The sequence below is a fragment of the Chanos chanos genome, chromosome 15 (assembly GCF_902362185.1).
Source record: "Chanos chanos chromosome 15, fChaCha1.1, whole genome shotgun sequence".
NCBI classification, from domain to species: Eukaryota; Metazoa; Chordata; class Actinopteri; order Gonorynchiformes; family Chanidae; genus Chanos; species Chanos chanos.
Window position 1 is genome coordinate 11,957,662 of NC_044509.1, and position 16,982 is coordinate 11,974,643.

At 40.0% G+C, this 16,982-nt stretch overlaps 2 protein-coding genes and 1 non-coding gene across 4 annotated transcripts; 2 read left to right on the forward strand and 1 right to left on the reverse strand.

Annotated features, from left to right (window-relative positions):
* Positions 1–2,979: 2,979 nt before the first annotated feature.
* slc46a3 (solute carrier family 46 member 3) lies at positions 2,980–9,298 on the forward strand. Its single transcript, XM_030792220.1, has 5 exons — positions 2,980–3,165; positions 3,802–4,738; positions 4,846–4,929; positions 8,068–8,224; positions 9,184–9,298. Exons 1-5 carry the CDS (start codon positions 2,980–2,982, stop codon positions 9,296–9,298), a joined length of 1,479 nt encoding a protein of 492 aa, XP_030648080.1.
* On the forward strand, positions 5,254–5,325 carry trnap-agg (transfer RNA proline (anticodon AGG)). The gene has a single exon. It is a non-coding gene; the product is annotated as a tRNA-Pro (tRNA).
* A 1,868-nt stretch (positions 9,299–11,166) lies between the features above and the next one.
* Positions 11,167–16,556, reverse strand: stoml3b (stomatin (EPB72)-like 3b). Of its 2 annotated transcripts, none has more exons than XM_030792534.1 (7): positions 16,505–16,556; positions 13,945–14,048; positions 13,580–13,652; positions 12,892–12,974; positions 12,403–12,606; positions 11,834–11,968; positions 11,167–11,506 (listed from the first exon to the last, which is right to left on the reverse strand). In XM_030792534.1, exons 1-7 carry the CDS (start codon positions 16,554–16,556, stop codon positions 11,315–11,317), a joined length of 843 nt encoding a protein of 280 aa, XP_030648394.1. In that variant the 3' UTR covers positions 11,167–11,314. The 2 variants fall into 2 exon arrangements, with proteins under 2 accessions (XP_030648394.1, XP_030648396.1); XM_030792536.1 differs by having other exon boundaries at positions 13,945–14,041; positions 16,501–16,556.
* Positions 16,557–16,982: the final 426 nt, after the last annotated feature.

Sequence of the window (16,982 nt, forward strand, 5' to 3'; positions counted from 1 at the left end):
TTACTAATGAAGAGACACAGTTTTATTGTTACACATGTATACCGTAGTATTTGATATTTTCCAATGGTGCTTGAGCAAGGTATCATAACATAATTAAACATTAAACACACCAGTCTCATTAGAGGACAAGTTAACATAAAGTGCTGTCTCTATCAGTAGCAATGAATTCAGACACAATAGGGGTTTTTGTTTGTTTGTTTGTTTGTTTTGATCAAATTATTGTCTTGATGTATTGTGGGAGTGCTTTTAATTTTTTTTTTTTTTATAAATCTGTGTTAATCGCTGTGTAATTTATTAATTTAATGTTATTTTTTCTTTCTTGTTAAATTGTCTTTATCACTCGTTTGGCTTTTAAAGTAGCTTGATGTCAAGGGTCCATTTGTACTGATTGGTCACTGTGATCAAGGGAGTTTATTTGTTGCTCACAGTCCTCCTGTGATATCAGATTGGGTGTGGCATCTTCTCCTGTTACCTGTTCTCTCTCCTGCTACCCAGTGTTAACCACAGAGTTCACACCTTTGTTACCAGAGTCATTACAGTGAATATCAATTACCTGAAGTCTCTTTGAACAGCAACAACTTTGGGTTTTTTTTTTAAAGAAATAATTTACTTAAACAAGCAAAACTGTGTACTCAGATATATCCATTCCCAGAGTATCAGAATGTAAATAGAAATGCACCATGTTAATCAGTAAGCATTTTGCTTTGGTGACCTAAATGACCTTAAACATAAAACAATGTAATTTAACACAAAATAGCCAATTTTAATATAAAAATGTGCCTTTATCTCATTGCAGGAGTCAAAAATGGAGGAGGTAGCAATAAAGATCCCACACCAAAACTGGTTCCACGTATGACACTAAGCAGCGAATACAGCTCCACTGTGCTCAGAACAAGAATGGCCATACACTCTGCTATGAACTTATAAAGTCTGAGTGTTCTAGCTTAGTCTTTCTGTTAAGGTCATTAATTCTGTTATTTATTTATTTATTATTCATGTTAATTAAATGTGGGTTGCAGCAATCTTACCGTTTCCTTTAATAACAAATAGTATAATGGTTTTACTTCCTCTGAACCAAAATAACCTCAAATTTTAGAGTTCTCAGAAGAAAAAAAAAAACACAGCACACTAGTAGCTTCATAAAGCATACTGACTTTTTAAAAGAGGAGATTATTTAATAAAAACAGATCAACATAACAGTAATAAAATGTACTTTGTCTTGTTCAGCACTCCATTATCGTTAATAAATATCGATTCTGAGTTGCCATGGCAACAGCCTGGAGAAATATAGTTAGGGGTAATAATTTGAAATTTTTGATAAATAACAGAACCAGGTACTGGTACTGCACTGACTCTTCTTTGTCCTTTGGACGTCTCTACAAACTACTGAATGTCAGCTTTTCTTGTAGAACAGGCTACGTCAATGTTGAGACACTTAATGACATAACGTTTTAACATGGACTTGTATGTCTTTACCTTTTTTTGCTTTTTAAAAAAAGTTTGTGACTGAATGTTCAGTCAAGCTTGTAAATAGTATTTATTACAAATTGTGTTGTAGCACACATGAATCAGCAAGTGCATGTTTTTTTTTGTTTGTTTTTTTTTAACTCTGCTCTGTGTATTTTTTCATCTCTGCTTTGTGACACAGTTCATTGTAGCATAGAGAGTAAAAACAATGCTGAGGTATGGAAACTATTTATATCATAACACGTTTGTATGCACTTTTTTTGGGGGGAGGGTGCGAGTGAATATTAAAACTTTTAAAGAGAAACCAGTTCTGTCTCTGGGCGTCTCATTTCTTCTTCATTTACCATTCACGCTCATGTCATAAAGCATGTGTGAGTGGTTGTGTGTGTGAGTGCTTGTGTGTGTGTTGGGGTGGGGGGGGGGGGGGGGATTGTGTTCCTCTCTTCCTCACTGTCCCTCCCCTGTGGGCGGGGGGGGGGGGATCACATGTTGTCCTCTTTAGAGTATATACTCTGGAGATTAAAAGTCTTCACAAACAAAGCGTCACCGAAAGGAGGAGGCTGTTGTGGATGATCACAATGTTTCAGGTGTTTTCTTTCAGAGCCTCCTCTGTGCAACTGGGGAACAGACCCATGTATTCCCACATCCTGGGATATGGTCTGAATTGCCTTTAAATGTACGTGTATTTTGCTATATAAATGCACACGGCGAGGTAGAGATATAATGAAGACATTTGGGAGGTAACCTATGACACAACCTCAAGGTGAGCATAGCATCTGTTTGAACCAGGTAAGACACATTTGAATTGTGTCGTTTTATGAATATGACTTTCTCATTACTCTTATTAAATCATAATTGCCATTCACATGGTAAACACTACAACAAAAAGAGGTCCTAGGATATATGATGGTCAAATATTTGGGGTCTGCGTACAGTAGCCCAATGAATGTGCAATGTATTTCCATAGGGAAACGTTCATTTAACATGAGGAATGAAGTAGACACAGCTATTTGCAGAGACATCTGAATAATCTTCTCTTAATCTTTCATATCCCATATTTCTGTTTGGTTGATGCTCCACTGTACTGCTGTAGGGTTGAAATGTTCCTTGTCCTTTTCCAATGTTTGAGCAGTATCTGTGTACAAGGAAACTGCTCCATTGACACTAAGCAAATAGTTTGCAGACCCCTCCTGATAAAAAACAGTTAACCTGATCCATCAACCTGACCAATTTCAACGATTCAACGCTCAAAACAACTGTAATCTGTATTTCTCTTTCTAATCTAAAGTAAGGAAATGTGTTTGCTCATTCTGAGAAAAGCAGATGTGTCTTAAACTCAAAAATGATATCAGAATGAACCTTCTTGATAAAGGAAGGAGGATTATAAATGAATTGTGGAAAAAAATTGGTGTTCTTTTCTTTTTGCCTCATTGCAAACACACCTGACTGTCTCACACACATTCTCACAGACTCCGTCCTCAAACTTTCTCTCTCCTCAGATAAACAAGAGATATGAAGCGGGTGTACCTGATCGAACCCGTGGTCGCCCTCTATGCCTTCGCCATGTTTATGACTTATCCGCTGCTGCAGCAGTTTGTCTACAGGCGTCTCTGGCAAGACCTGACTGGTTCACCTTTCCCCAGCAGCCCCAATGTCTCACACTGCTCAAACAACTACAGTAACCAAAGCATTCACAAGGTGAGACGAGACAAACCAGCACAACCGACTGAGAGTCGTTTCAACCTGCAAATTTACATGCCCGCCATACGCCACACATAGTTTATCAGGAAAAAAATATTCCTTATTTGCCTAGTTCTTCATTTTGCAATTTGGATTTGTTTATCAAGAGATGTATATCAAAGAAAAGAGAATTCTCCTCCTCCACGGTCCAATACAATGATATTTGTTTTAATGTGGAATGATCATTTGTGAAACAGTTACCCTTAATTTCAATTAAACATTTCCACATGAAGGACATACTATACAGTTGTTGTGGAAGACTTAAATTTGGTCTGTGGACAGTGAACACTGTGGGCACTGTGAACTTTATCCTCGCTTATTCTATTTGTTCGGAATGAATGAATCAATGAATTTTTTTGGGGGGGGGGGGTTGTACATACCGCTACTAACACTACAACTGGTTCTCCAAGTGCTTTTGCCTACAATTAAGTACTTACATGGCTCCTATTTCACAGCTTACAAAGCTGCGTTGGCTGTTGGCTCATGTGATCTTTGCATGTGATCTTTGAGCTAATTGTCAGTATCCTCACACTATTACCACCTGTTGAATGACCATTTCTCTCTCTTTCTTTTTTCCCTGTGTCCATTTCTCAGAGGGTACAGATGGAGGCATCTCTTTTCTTTCTGCAGAGTGAACTCTGCTTCCTTTTCCCCAGCCTGATCATATCTCTGCTCCTGGTGTCCTACAGCGACCACAGCGGCCGAAAGGCAGCCATCGTACCCCCGCTGGTGGGCGACTTGCTCTTCGGACTCAGTTATTTCATCGTCAGTTATCTCTCCCTCAACCTCAGATACCTCCTGCTGGCAGCTTTCCTCACAGGTTTCCTGGGAGGTCCAGCCTCTTTGCTGGGGGGCTGTTTTGCCTACGTGGCTGACTGCTGTTCTGGGAAGGAGAAAGCTGGAGAGAAGATGGTGCGTATGGCGGGGTTGGACATGCTGTTGGGCGTTCTGTCTGGACTAGCCTCTCTCTGCACGGGGTTCTTCATCAGCGCCACCGGCTTCAGCTGGCCCTTCCTCACCGCCGCCCTGCTGCACCTGCTGAATCTGTTCTATGTGTTCGGGGCTCTACAGGAATCCATGGTGCTTCCAGACCCCCAACCCGTTTTGTCACCTCCCTCTCCTTCCTCCTCCTCTTCCCTAAGCACTGACACTGAACCTCCTCGCCTGAGTCAGAAACAAGCTGTAATGAGTCAGCTCCAGGGCGTGTATCTGCTTTTTGCCACCTCCACAAGGAGGCGCAAATTAGCTCTGGGCCTAAATCTCGCAGCGTTCACTTTTTACAAGGTGGCAAACGTTGGAGGCTTCTCCATCTTCATCCTGTATGAGCTGAACACGCCGCTGTGTTGGGACGAGGTGTTTGTAGGTTACGGCTCAGCCTTCTCCACCGCTATCTTCCTCGGGAGCTTTGCCGGGGTGTGGCTGCTGTCCCGTTGTCTGCGTGACCCACACATTGTTCTGATAGGCCTGATTTCTGTTGCTGCCGGATTCATCATGACAGCCTTTGCCAAGACGACGCTGCTCATGTTTCTCGGTAAGACCAGTGTGGACGGAGGTGTCAGAGAATGAAACAGAGCTGTGCATCCAGACTGTGTTCACACATAATCGGTAATGTGTTCTGTGTGGCTTTGTATTTGACAGTGAGGCTACCTCTGCTCCTCTCAATCATGCCCACCCCTGTGTTTCGTTCCATGATGTCCAAACTGGTTACGAGCTCCGAACAGGGTGAGGGAAATCACAAACAGTTTTATGAGATCAGTCTTATAAAGCTGAACATACAGCCATACATCTCAGTTTGATTCAATGCAGTTCAGTTCAGTGCAGTTCAGTCAAGTTCAGTGCTGTTTTGCCCAATTTAGCTCAGTTTATCTTCAATTCATTTTATGTTCAGTTCAGTTCGTCTTCTGTTCTGTACTGTTCAGTTTGTCTTCAGTTCATTCAGTTCATCTTCTGTTCAGTTTGTCTTCAGTTCAATTCAGTTCGTCTTCAGTTTGTCTCCTGTTCTGTTCTCTTTTCTCTTCCCTTCTCTTCTCTTCTCTTTTGCATAGAGGCTCATTGGTCTAGGGGTATGAGTCTCGCTTAGGGTGCGAGAGGTCCCGGGTTCAAATCCCGGACGAGCCTATTTAATCACCATTGAGATTATTTTGGATAGTAGAGTGGTGCAGCAGAAGCTTGATGGGCCCATAATCCATAGGTAGATGAAGCAGAACCATCTTCTGCCAACCCAGGTGAAGGGGACTTCAATCAATTCTGCCTGACTTCATCTTCAAGGACTTCATGGTGGCTCAGTGGTTAGCACTGCTGCCTCCCAACAAGCAGGTCCTGGGTTCAAGTCCCATTTCACTGCTCAATGTGTGTGTGACAAATAAAGTTCATCTTCAAATTTACTGTGTTCTGTCAAGTTTAGGTTGGCTCTGTTCAGTTCATTTCAATTCAGCTCAGCTCTTTTCAGAGCGGTTCTGTTCTGTTCTCTTCTCCTTCTCCTGGCGGTTCGTTGGTCCAGGGGTATGATTCTCGCTTTGGGTGGGAGAAATCCTGGGTTCAAATCCCGGACAAGCCCATTTAGTCACCACTGAGGTTATTTTGGATAGTAGAGTGGTGCAACAGAACCTTGATGGGCCCATAATCCATAGGTAGATGAAGCAAAACCATCTTCTGCCAACCCAGGTGAAGGGGACTTCAATCAATTCTGCCTGACTTCACCTTCAAGGACTTCATGGTGGCTCAGTGGTTAGCAGCGCTGCCTTCCAATAAGCTGGTCCTGGGTTCAAGACCCATCTCACTGCTCTGTGTGTGTACAAAAAAATAAAGTTCATCCTCAATTTTACTGTGTTCTGTCAAGTTTAGGTCAGTTCAGTTCGGCTCTGTTCTGTTTTGTTCGTCTTCAGTTCAGTTCATCTTCAGTTCAGTTCTGTTCTGTTCAGTTCAGTTCATCTTCAGTTCAGTTCATTTTCTCTTCTGTTCAGTTCAGTCCAGTTCTGATCAATTCAGCTCCTCGTTCAAACTCATAATACGTGTTTCTGTTCAGCTCTTTCCACTTTAGTTCAGTTCAGTTCATCCTCAGTTCTGTTCTGTTCAGTTCGTCCTCAGTTCACTTCAGTTCAGTTCAGTTTGTCTTCTGTTCAGTTTGTCCTCAGTTCAGTTCAGTTCATCTTCAGTTCAGTTCAGTTCAGTTCGTCTTCAGTTCAGTTCTGTTCTGTTCAGTTCGTCTTCAGTTCAGTTCGTCCTCTGCTCAGTTCGTCCTCAGTTCAGTTCAGTTCATCTTCAGTTCAGTTCTGTTCAGTTCATCTTCTGATCAGTTCAGTTCAGTTCTGTTCAGTTCATCTTCAGTTCAGTTCATTTTCTCTTCTGTTCAGTTCAGTTCAGTTCGTCTTCTGTTCAGTTCGTCTTCAGTTCAGTTCGTCTTCTGTTCAGTTCATCTTCAGTTCAGTTCAGTTCGTCTTCTGCTCAGTTCGTCCTCAGTTCAGTTCAGTTCATCTTCAGTTCAGTTCTGTTCTGTTCTGTTCAGTTCGTCCTCAGTTCAGTTCAGTTCATCTTCAGTTCTGTTCTGTTCTGTTTTGTTCGTCTTCAGTTCAGTTCAGTTCGTCTTCTGCTCAGTTCGTCCTCAGTTCAGTTCAGTTCATCTTCAGTTCTGTTCTGTTCTGTTCTGTTCTGTTCAGTTCGTCCTCAGTTCAGTTCAGTTCGTCTTCTGCTCAGTTCGTCCTCAGTTCAGTTCAGTTCATCTTCAGTTCAGTTCTGTTCTGTTCTGTTCTGTTCAGTTCATCCTCAGTTCAGTTCAGTTCATCTTCAGTTCTGTTCTGTTCTGTTTTGTTCGTCTTCAGTTCAGTTCGTCTTCTGCTCAGTTCGTCCTCAGTTCAGTTCAGTTCAGTTCATCTTCAGTTCTGTTCTGTTCTGTTCTGTTCAGTTCGTCTTCAGTTCAGATCAGTTCGTCTTCTGTTCAGTTTGTCCTCAGTTCATGTCAGCCCAGTTCAGTTCGTCCTCAGTTCACTTCAGTTCATCTTCAGTTCTGTTCCGTTCTGTTCTGTTCAGTTCACTTCAGTTCAGTTCAGTTCATCTTCAGTTCAGTTCGGTTCGTCTTCTGTTCAGTTTAGTTCAGTTCAGTCAGTTCAATTCTCCTTCTCTTTTGTTCTGCTCCGTTCATTTTCTGTTCTGTTCTGTTCAATTCCTCTTCGGTTCGGTTTAGTTCATTTTATGTTCTGTTCAATTCCTCTTCAGTTCAGTTCAGTTCTGACCAGCTCCTCATTCAAACTAATAGTAGTGCTTCTGTTCAGATTTTTCCACTTCAGTTCAGATCAGCTTTGTTCTGTTCTGCTCTGTTTAGTTAATCTTCAGTTTACTTTAGTTCAGTTCAGTTCATCTACAGTTCAGTTCAGTTCCCCTTCTGATCTGTTCTATGCATCTTCAGTTCAGTTCAGTTCTGTCCTGTTCAGTTCATCTCCAGCTCTGTGTCCAGTTTAGTTCAGTTAAGTCCAGCTCAGTTCACTTGTGTTCTATTCCGTTCTGTTCTGTTGCTCTTTAGTGTTGTGTTGTGTTGTGTTGTGTTGTGTTGTGTTGTGTTGTGTTGTGTTGTGCTGTGTTTGGTTCGGCTCAGTTCTGTTCTGTTCTGATCGTTTCAGCTCCTCAACAAAACTTATAAAAGTCCCTCTCTTCTGTTCTGTCCAACTTAGTTCACTGAAGTTCAGCTCTGTTCTGTCCAATTTAGTTCAGTTCAGTTCATTTCAGTTTAGTTCACCTCAGCTCAAATCGATTCAGCTTCTCATTAAAACTCGTAAAAGTACTTCAGGTGTTAGCTTATCAATCGCCACACCATGTGAGAATAGCTATATCTTTTTTGCTGCTTTCTTCCCTCTGGCTTGTTTGCAGGTGCCATGTTTGCATGTGTGTCTTTTGTGGAGATGCTGAGTATGGGTTTAGCTTACACCATCTTCAGCAGTATTTACGCGGCTACAGTCTACTGGTTCTCAGGTTTCAGCTTTCTCTTAGCGGCTGGGCTGTCCCTCGTTCCTGCGGCTCTCATTGGGTGAGGACAAGACAATCATGTCATCTCAGAGAAACAAACAAAACAAAAAAAAACCCCAATCAAACAAAAAAAAACTAGTTTGACCCAATTGTTGACGTCAAGAGATGTGAGTGAATTAGAGTTACACTGGTCACTCACTACTTTTATTAGCAGTATATAGGAAAGATATGGGTGGTATAACCTAATTTAAAATATCCTCAGCAATATGATCTTGTCTTGCAACAAAAGTGTTAGCCCTTCTCACTGAGGATGGTGTGCATCTTTGCAAGTGAACTATTATGAAGCTAATTTCGACCAAGTTGAGAAGAGACTAGGCAAAATTGTGAAATATGATCAATTTATTGCAGTTCCATCCCACCTCTCTTTTTCATTTTTTTTTTCTTTTTGGATTTGCTTTAGACATTATAGTTGCTGTGAAATCACATCACATTGTTAGTAAAAGTAGTCCTAAGAGTGATGAGAAACGATAAGCTAAACAACACTGGTATCATCCATAATAATGTTGCTGAGTATTACATTACCGGCGACTTATCAGATAACAGAGCTTTATACTGTGTCTGAGTTATCAGACAAATGCCCTCAGTAACATGAGGTGCACACAGACAGAGCTAAACATTCAAATATTTACATTAGAGCTAGTGGTGAGTATCTTGTCAATTTTACCACTTTTTAATGTAGTTTATGTCTCTGCAAAAATATATATATATTTACACGCTGATCTTGTATTTCACAAATTCTGAATTGACTTGATGTTCCAATTTTTCTTTCTTTTCTTTTCCTAGTTGGTCCTAGTTCTCTTACTTTTTAGTTAAAACATGAGCACTGGAACAGGAAAATATTCAGCAAAATTCTGTGTCGTTTTGGTTTAAGGCTTGTTAAGGGTTCATCTTACTTTCAGATAAAAAAGTGTCTCTTCCATATCTGAATCCTAATGCGAACTCTGACTTTTTGGTGTCTAGAGCGCTCCTGTTCTTCCATCTGGATGTGGACGACGAGACCAGTTACCTGACCAGTAATGAAGAGACTGAGAGTCAGCCAGAGTCCTTCCAGCTTCCACCATGGGACCCAAGCTGAGTGCCCTCCTGCTCCCGACCAGTCTCCCCCACACCTCAGCAGACACCGTTCCCCGTTTCCCGTTCCACTGACTGACCAGTCTCCCCCACACCTCAGCACACGCCGTTCCCTCTTTCCCATTCCACTGACTGACCAGTCTCCCCCACACCTCAGCACACGCCGTTCCCTTTTTCCCATTCCACTGACTGACCAGTCTCCCCCACACCTCAGCACACGCTGTTCCCTCTCTCCCGTTCCACTGACTACATGGATGGCTGCAGCTGGTGCGTCTCTGACGTCACTACCTCAGTTAATGTAATGTTCCCGTTATATTTATATGGCAGTGGATATTCTGTCGAGATCCAGACGACACCCATGTCCAGACACTATCACAAACAATGTCACAAGCAGAGCTCAAGTGGAAAAGGACTCAAGTCTCCATGTGCATCTGTGATGGTCGCACATATAGGTCATTACACTAGTCTAGTCTTCACCCCGTTCACATTACATATCAACATGCAGTATATAATAACACAAACCACCATTTGTCTTCCACAACCTTTTATTTACTTTCAGTTGCTAAGTTAAGTGCACAAACTTAGTTAATGATAGCTCCTGTAATTTACTTCTTCCATTGTTACCTGCCTGAGTCATCTTTCCAGATTGGTCCGCCAAGAAAAGATGTACGTGTGGAAACACAGCCTATTAATCAAGTTCCTCGGGGGAAGGCGGAGGAAACTACCATTCTTAATTGCCTGAGGGGACCAAACATCACCCTGTGTTTGCTGATTGTTCTTTAAATGTGTTTTGGTTTGTTTTGTTAGATAAAATTAATTGTTAAATGATTCTGAATAATTCTATGAAAATCTCAGTTGTTGTCTTTATTTGACTGTAGCCTTATATTTATCTATTAGTTCTATTGTTTGCCACCCTCTCTGTCTGTTGTTTGGTGCTGGCCACCAAACTACATGTACGTACATGTATGAGAGCTCTCTATTTTTTTTCCATGTTTTGGCGTGGGGTCTGTGTCCTTGTCTGATTGTGTCCCTGTGTATCAGAGCATTGGTACGTGTATTTAGCCAAGAGGGCTGAAGTTGATTCTGCTGGGTTTAGAGCTCTGTACAGACAGAGGCCAGAACAGCATTTTTTTCATAGAATTATTGTGTTTTGTTTCTTTTGTTTCACTTTTGGTTTCCCATGGTTTATTGAGTTCCCCACAGTTTATTGGAATTCTTTCTTCAATTAAGTGATACTTTCTTTAATAAACACTAAAATTCTGCACTTCTATTCCCGTCTCTGTGCCCTTCTCTTGACCTTTGCTTTAAAATATAAAACATCCCAGAGTAGGAGAGCTGATCTAGGACCAGCTCTACTTCATCAGTATTACTAAATGTATCCGGATGGCGAAAGGCATAAACCGATCCCGGGTCAGTGCTTTTCTGAGAATTTTGATAGACAAGACCTTTTAAATCTAGTTTCAGAAGTTAAATCCTCAGCATTTGGTTGGTTTGATTGAACAGAACCAGTAGACCGTGGGTGTTTTTTTTTCCCTCTGATTATAAAGAGACATTTTAGAAGAAAGTGCATAAGGTTAAAACAGTCTCCTTTATGTAATGTACATTTATATTTCAAGCTTTGAACTTTACAAGTTCATACACTTAATCTCTTTAAAATAACATTTATTTCAAAAACATTCAATACGAGTTAAACATTCAAAATTATTTCACATTTCTTCACTAATATCATAGTTCATAATGATTGTATGCATTGTTGTGCATTGTTTAGAAATCTTATCCAAATATACCATATAAAAATAAAGGAAACCAATCTTAGCAGGAAATCTGCAGCGAAACCTAAATTACTATTTAAGGTCTGTAATATTTCCTTTGTTTTCTTTTTTTTTCATTCTCACTGAATTTTTCAAGTCATGTCCATATATATTCATTTTCATTTTCTAACATTTCTATACAAAAAGTTTGTGAAGAGCTCCTATATAGACAATGCTAAGCTTTGACTGTAAACTTTAGGAGCTGGATTTCACTTTTTGTTCATGAAGTGACTCATAACGTCCATGGGCAGTGGGAAGATGATGGTGGAGTTTTTCTCTGCAGCGATGGTGTTGAGTGTCTGCAGGTATCGCAGCTGTAGGGCGGATGGAGACTCAGCAATCACAAGAGAGGCCTCCTTCAGTGCACGCGATGCATTCATTTCTCCCTCTGCAGCAATCACCTACACAACAGAGAACAGACAGAGAAAGAGGGGGAAAAAGACAAGGTTTCAAACCCTGTAAAGCAATACAACTCTTATCACTTGTAACTCTTACTTCAAAGTCCAATTTGTCTAGTGTTTTCAAACTACACCAGAAAGAGAGAGAGAGAGAGAGAGAGAGAGAGAGAGAGAGAGAGAGAGAGAGAGAGAGAGAGAGAAACACATGACACAGTAACAGTATGTGGAAAGTCTGCGACCGATAACAGTAAGATATTCTGCGATAAAAAGAGGAGATTATGTAAGCTGAATGGTTGTCTATGGTTTTAATGTTCTCTGATCCACACTCACTTTTGCCCTGGCTTCACGGGCAGCCTCTGCCTCCGCGGCCATGGCTCTCTGTAACTGCATGGGCAACTTCACATCCTTAATCTCTACACGCTCCACCTTAATGCCCCATGAATCTGTGGCCTCATCCAGAGACATCTGCAAGACAGAAAAGAGACATTACATTAAAAAAAAAAGGGTTTGGTTCTTTGACGGCTTTTATTAGCAATGTTCCATGGAAGACTCACACACTTGAGAGAGTTATTTTACATAAAGGTGTGCATACAAATTCAACTGATAATCTTTGAGCTGTTAAAACCTTTCATATGAATAACTACTTTGCTAGCAGACAAATATAAAAAGACTGAAATTGTACATGCAAATGTATTTACTAAAAAAATGTATATATATTTCCAGTTTTTCCTACGACAGCCCAACAAAACAGCAATGTATGGCAACACAGACTGCATTGCTATGCTCTAATCTAGTGCTGTCACCTTTCATAATTTAACTAAGATAACATTAAATTGAAAAGAACAAATTAAAAAATAATAATAGTTTAAATAGTCTGATCAGTTGAGCCGGCTCCTTACCTGCATGCCATGTGAGATTCCCTCACGATCAGACAGAACTTCAGACAGGTTCTTGGTTCCCAGCATGTTCCTCAAGGTTGTCTGAGCCAACAGACGAGTGGAGTAGTCTGCATTGGTCACATTAGCCACAGACAAAATGGGATCACTGACACGGAAGTACACGACACCATCCACACAGACAGTCACAGAGTCTTTGGTCAGGATCTAAAAGAAAGTCCAAAAGATTCGAGATAAGTAGATGCAAATGTCTTCATTCTTAAAGTAACATGTCTTTTTGGGAACACCTCGAGGTTAGGAAAAAAATCTGTTGTCAAAATTTGGGCAAAAAAAAAAATACTGGAACAACATGATTGCTTTTCTACCGAAGTCACTAAAATTCTCATGAAACCGAGTGTGTTGAAGCAAAGTCAAACAAAGTCTTTATCAGAACTGATGTTGATAACATTGATGTTCAAATGTGAAATATGAAATATGTAAGGGGAGTCCTACCTCCTGAGGAGGGATGTCAAAAGATACCGTCCTCAGGTCCACCTTGATGAATGTGTCGGTGCAGGGAAGAACCAGGAAAATGCCTGAAAGAGAAAGATGACATTTAGATTCCAATCGCCAATGTGTTCACACAAGGTAAAGAACCAGATTTAACGTGCTACTATCGAAAAACAATAGGATTTAGTAAGCTGAATTTGTTATAAAATGGTTAAGGATTAAGACATGTAAAACTGATCAAGAATTCATATGTATTTAACTGTTTAGCAATGCAAAACCTCAGATATACCATCCTGAAATACTGTACACTGTTTAATAGAAGTCTGTGCTTTCACCCTGACACAAATTCCTACATGAATTCAATTTGGATCGCTCATGTGTTTTTTCTGTTAAAATACAGCGCAATCCTGAACACATTTTTAGATGTACTATTTCAAACTTTGTTCTAAGGGCACATTTGTTTTGAAATGAGGAAAGGGTGCAGGAAAGAGGTAAGTGATGCTTGGGGTTATATGAATTTGGGATTAGTTTTTAGACCAGATTGAATCGATTCAGATCAGTTTTCCGGTCTAAATATGTGAATGTGAGGTCTACAGCCAAAAATGAAGACATTGGAGGAATACCAGGAAATAAAGTTTTCATCCTGAGAACAGCAGGGATCTACTCTTGGGTAATGAATGTTTGTATTTACCCGGGCCCTTGGCCTTCCTGCTTGTGATACGTCCCAGTCTGAATATAACAGCACGTTCATACTCCTTAACAATCTGAAACACAAAATTCAACAGTTAAACAAAACTCTGGGATTTTTTTATTCTTCCCACATAGATTTCAACACAAGAAATATGAGTGTAAGAAACATCTACACTAGATACCAACCTGTGAATACCAAGCTTTTATTTAACTGAGATTTCTCAGTCCCATCGTAATCTGAATTACTAGATTTAGTCCATATTTAGTCACTTAGTGACATCTCACCCATCTTGATCAATCTAAAACACTTAAATATTCCATATGGTTTTACAGAAAGTGGAATGCACTCTAGTGTTTCTCTCATACCTTCACACTGAGGAAAATGCTGATGAAAAAGGTGAGGAATGCAAACACAGCAGACAGGATGAAGATAACCCAACCACAGAAACCTAAGCCTTGGTTCCTCTCCCCTGAAATGTAAGAGCAACACACCTATTTGTGACTTGCCATTTAAAATGAGAAGAGATCTCGAACAGTGCCCCGACTCTGTAAGATTGTACTTCCCAGGAATTTCTGTCTAATGTACATAAACCCTTCAGGCTTTTTTGATACCAGGCTTACCCACACATTCTTAGGCCTCATAAATTGTCTGCGCAGTTCAGACTTCATAATAGCCTGCAGTCGGTTATTTGCAACTGCTTGAAACTACTGTAGGTTTAACCAGGAAGTGCTTACTTATATACCAATACATGCAAAATGTACCTTATGCTTTTTCAGTCTATATTAAGCAATAAATGTTAACAGTTTTGTACATAGAATAAAAATTAATTTTGCAACAGCTACTGCACTGGTCCTTGGTAATAATAATAATAATAATAATAATAATAATAATAATAATAACAATAATAACAATAACAATAACTCCCACAAAATAGCGAGTAAACGCATTTTAAGAAAGATTTTCGGAGTTCACTTGATTCCAACCATAAATCATAGTTCTAGAGTCAAAATTATTCACCAACCAAAACAGGCTACTTCACAAACCACTATGTAACAATTACACATTCTTGTCAGTTCACAGAGTTGTATGCAGTCACCCTTGCAACATAAACCTATTCTTCGCAACAACTGCACTGCTCATGAACACGACACCACGGACGCGGGAAGTGGGGGTGCTGTGGGCAGCGTTGCCAGGTGGGAAATGTTAAGTATCGAACCAGAGGCTTATAATTATCGTATTTTGCGGGAAATTATCGTATGCGAGTCATGACCGAGAGAACAAATAAGGGCAATGTGTAATTTCAGAAAACATGTAGCCTGTTTATTGAAACGAAGGACTTTTTGACACCGCCTGCAAATCTAGCCACATTGTTTAAAAACAAACCTCGTCTCTCCGCTGTTCTCACCTTCTTGCTCAGCACTCATTTTGTTTACTTTTTCTCCACATGGAAGCAGCAGTAAGCCATCTCTCGTGTAAACTCTCTTCAGGGCGACGAGCTGGGGCTGAACGCCGCACGTCGCTCATTTGACGAGCTCATTTAACTTGTAATATCATAACGACAACTGCATTGCACTGGATAAATATAGTACCGACACAAGTTACTGCATTCAATATAAAATACTTAAAATGTCTGATTTGTAAATTTGATTAATGGGTCAGTTATCGACAGCCGTGCCCCTGAGTCCCGTTCATCATCACAACAAACATGATTGGCTGGAAAGACGTCACGCGATCGTGTCGGAAAATGAATTAAAATGACTTCGCCTAGACTGATTACAACTACAAATACTAAGTGTCACAAATTGATAAAGTTATCGTAGGCTTCCTGGGACTTTTGCTATTATCGATCATACACAGGGGGGTAAAATTATTGTACGAATACGATAATTATCGTACGTTTGTGAACGCCGTATGGAAGCCCGTTTCTGCCTAATTGCAACTTTTTTTCTACGAGTTCTTTTCTAACAACAAACAAGTAGCTTGAGCCATCACTTCTGCTCCCACTTTAATGGTTCAACGCAAGGCGCGAACAGTAGCAGACAGGAGAGAAGGCTACATTGGCTGCGTCTATTCTGTCCAGGTATTTTTATATTTATCCAGATGTACAAAAGTAAAACTGACTGATTCTTTCACATCTGCTTTACAACCTGTCTGGTTTCAGATGGGATAACCCAGAAGTAGTGTATGTAAAACTACTGCTCACTTACCGCAGTCTCCATCAACAATATGCACTACATTCTAGAGTGTAACATGGAGTGTTAGTGTAGTGTTCATTTATTTTAAAAGACCATAGCACTTTGTAAAATAATGAAAAGAATTATTAAAAAATATTGTAAATGATAAAAATATAATTGGAATTTAAATCCTATACATTTATATAACTTTAGAATTGAAGAAAACACAATAACAATTATGTCAGCACTCAAATGTGCATAAGTGTGCTCTTGAGTTTGCATAGATTCTGTTCTTACCTAAGAACAAATCCCAAATCAGAAAACACTAGTGAATGTCAGAATCTTCATGAAAACTGCGTAATTGGGTTTTAAGAAGACATTTCCTCTTAAGAACCCTTGATGAATGGGGCCCAATGATTGTACAACATGGTCAACAACCAAATCACCACATAAGTCACCGGCTTACAGCACAAACACACAATTCCTGCCTTTAGATGGATTCTGAGACACCTGCGGTCTAAAATGGACTGGTAAACTTGGAAGCAAAGAGCAGGTAGTGGTATTAAAGACTCTTACACTACAGAGGTTTTCAAATTACTTACACAGTTCTGTTAGAATAGGAAAACTGTCTTGCTGCTATAGAAATATAGTAAACTGAGAGTCCAACCAAGTGTATGTTCCTTTAACAGCAAAGCACAAGTCCTCAGAGAAATAGAGAGAGAGAGAGGGAGAGAGAGCCTTCTCAACTCACCGATTAAGTCTTCTTTGCTCAGTTCCGTTCTTCTCTGGCTTTCCATTTCCATTGAGTCGTGTCTGGCCATCAAGTTGAAGCTTAGCTGTGTTTCCCTTCTTTTAAAGGCCAGGCTTTCCAGCAAAGGTGTGGCTCTAATGAATAAACTCAAAGGCCTAAGTGAATTATTGACAGAGTTGACCGTCACCCCCTTCTCTAACCTCGTGACAACTATAATCACGGAAAAAGTAACTGTGATAGAAATCGCTCCTTCAGAAATATATTGCTGTTTATTTATACATTTTATATATAACTTTGATAAGTTTAAGACAATTAATTACTATTGACATATTACTCTGTATTTCTCCTTCTTTTTATAGAATGTGTATATATAAAACGGTATTTCTTGTGTACATTATAAGTAGAAATATAATCAATTCATATATTACCCATTTCCATTATTCACACACATCGAAAAAAAATGTTTAATGAACTATGA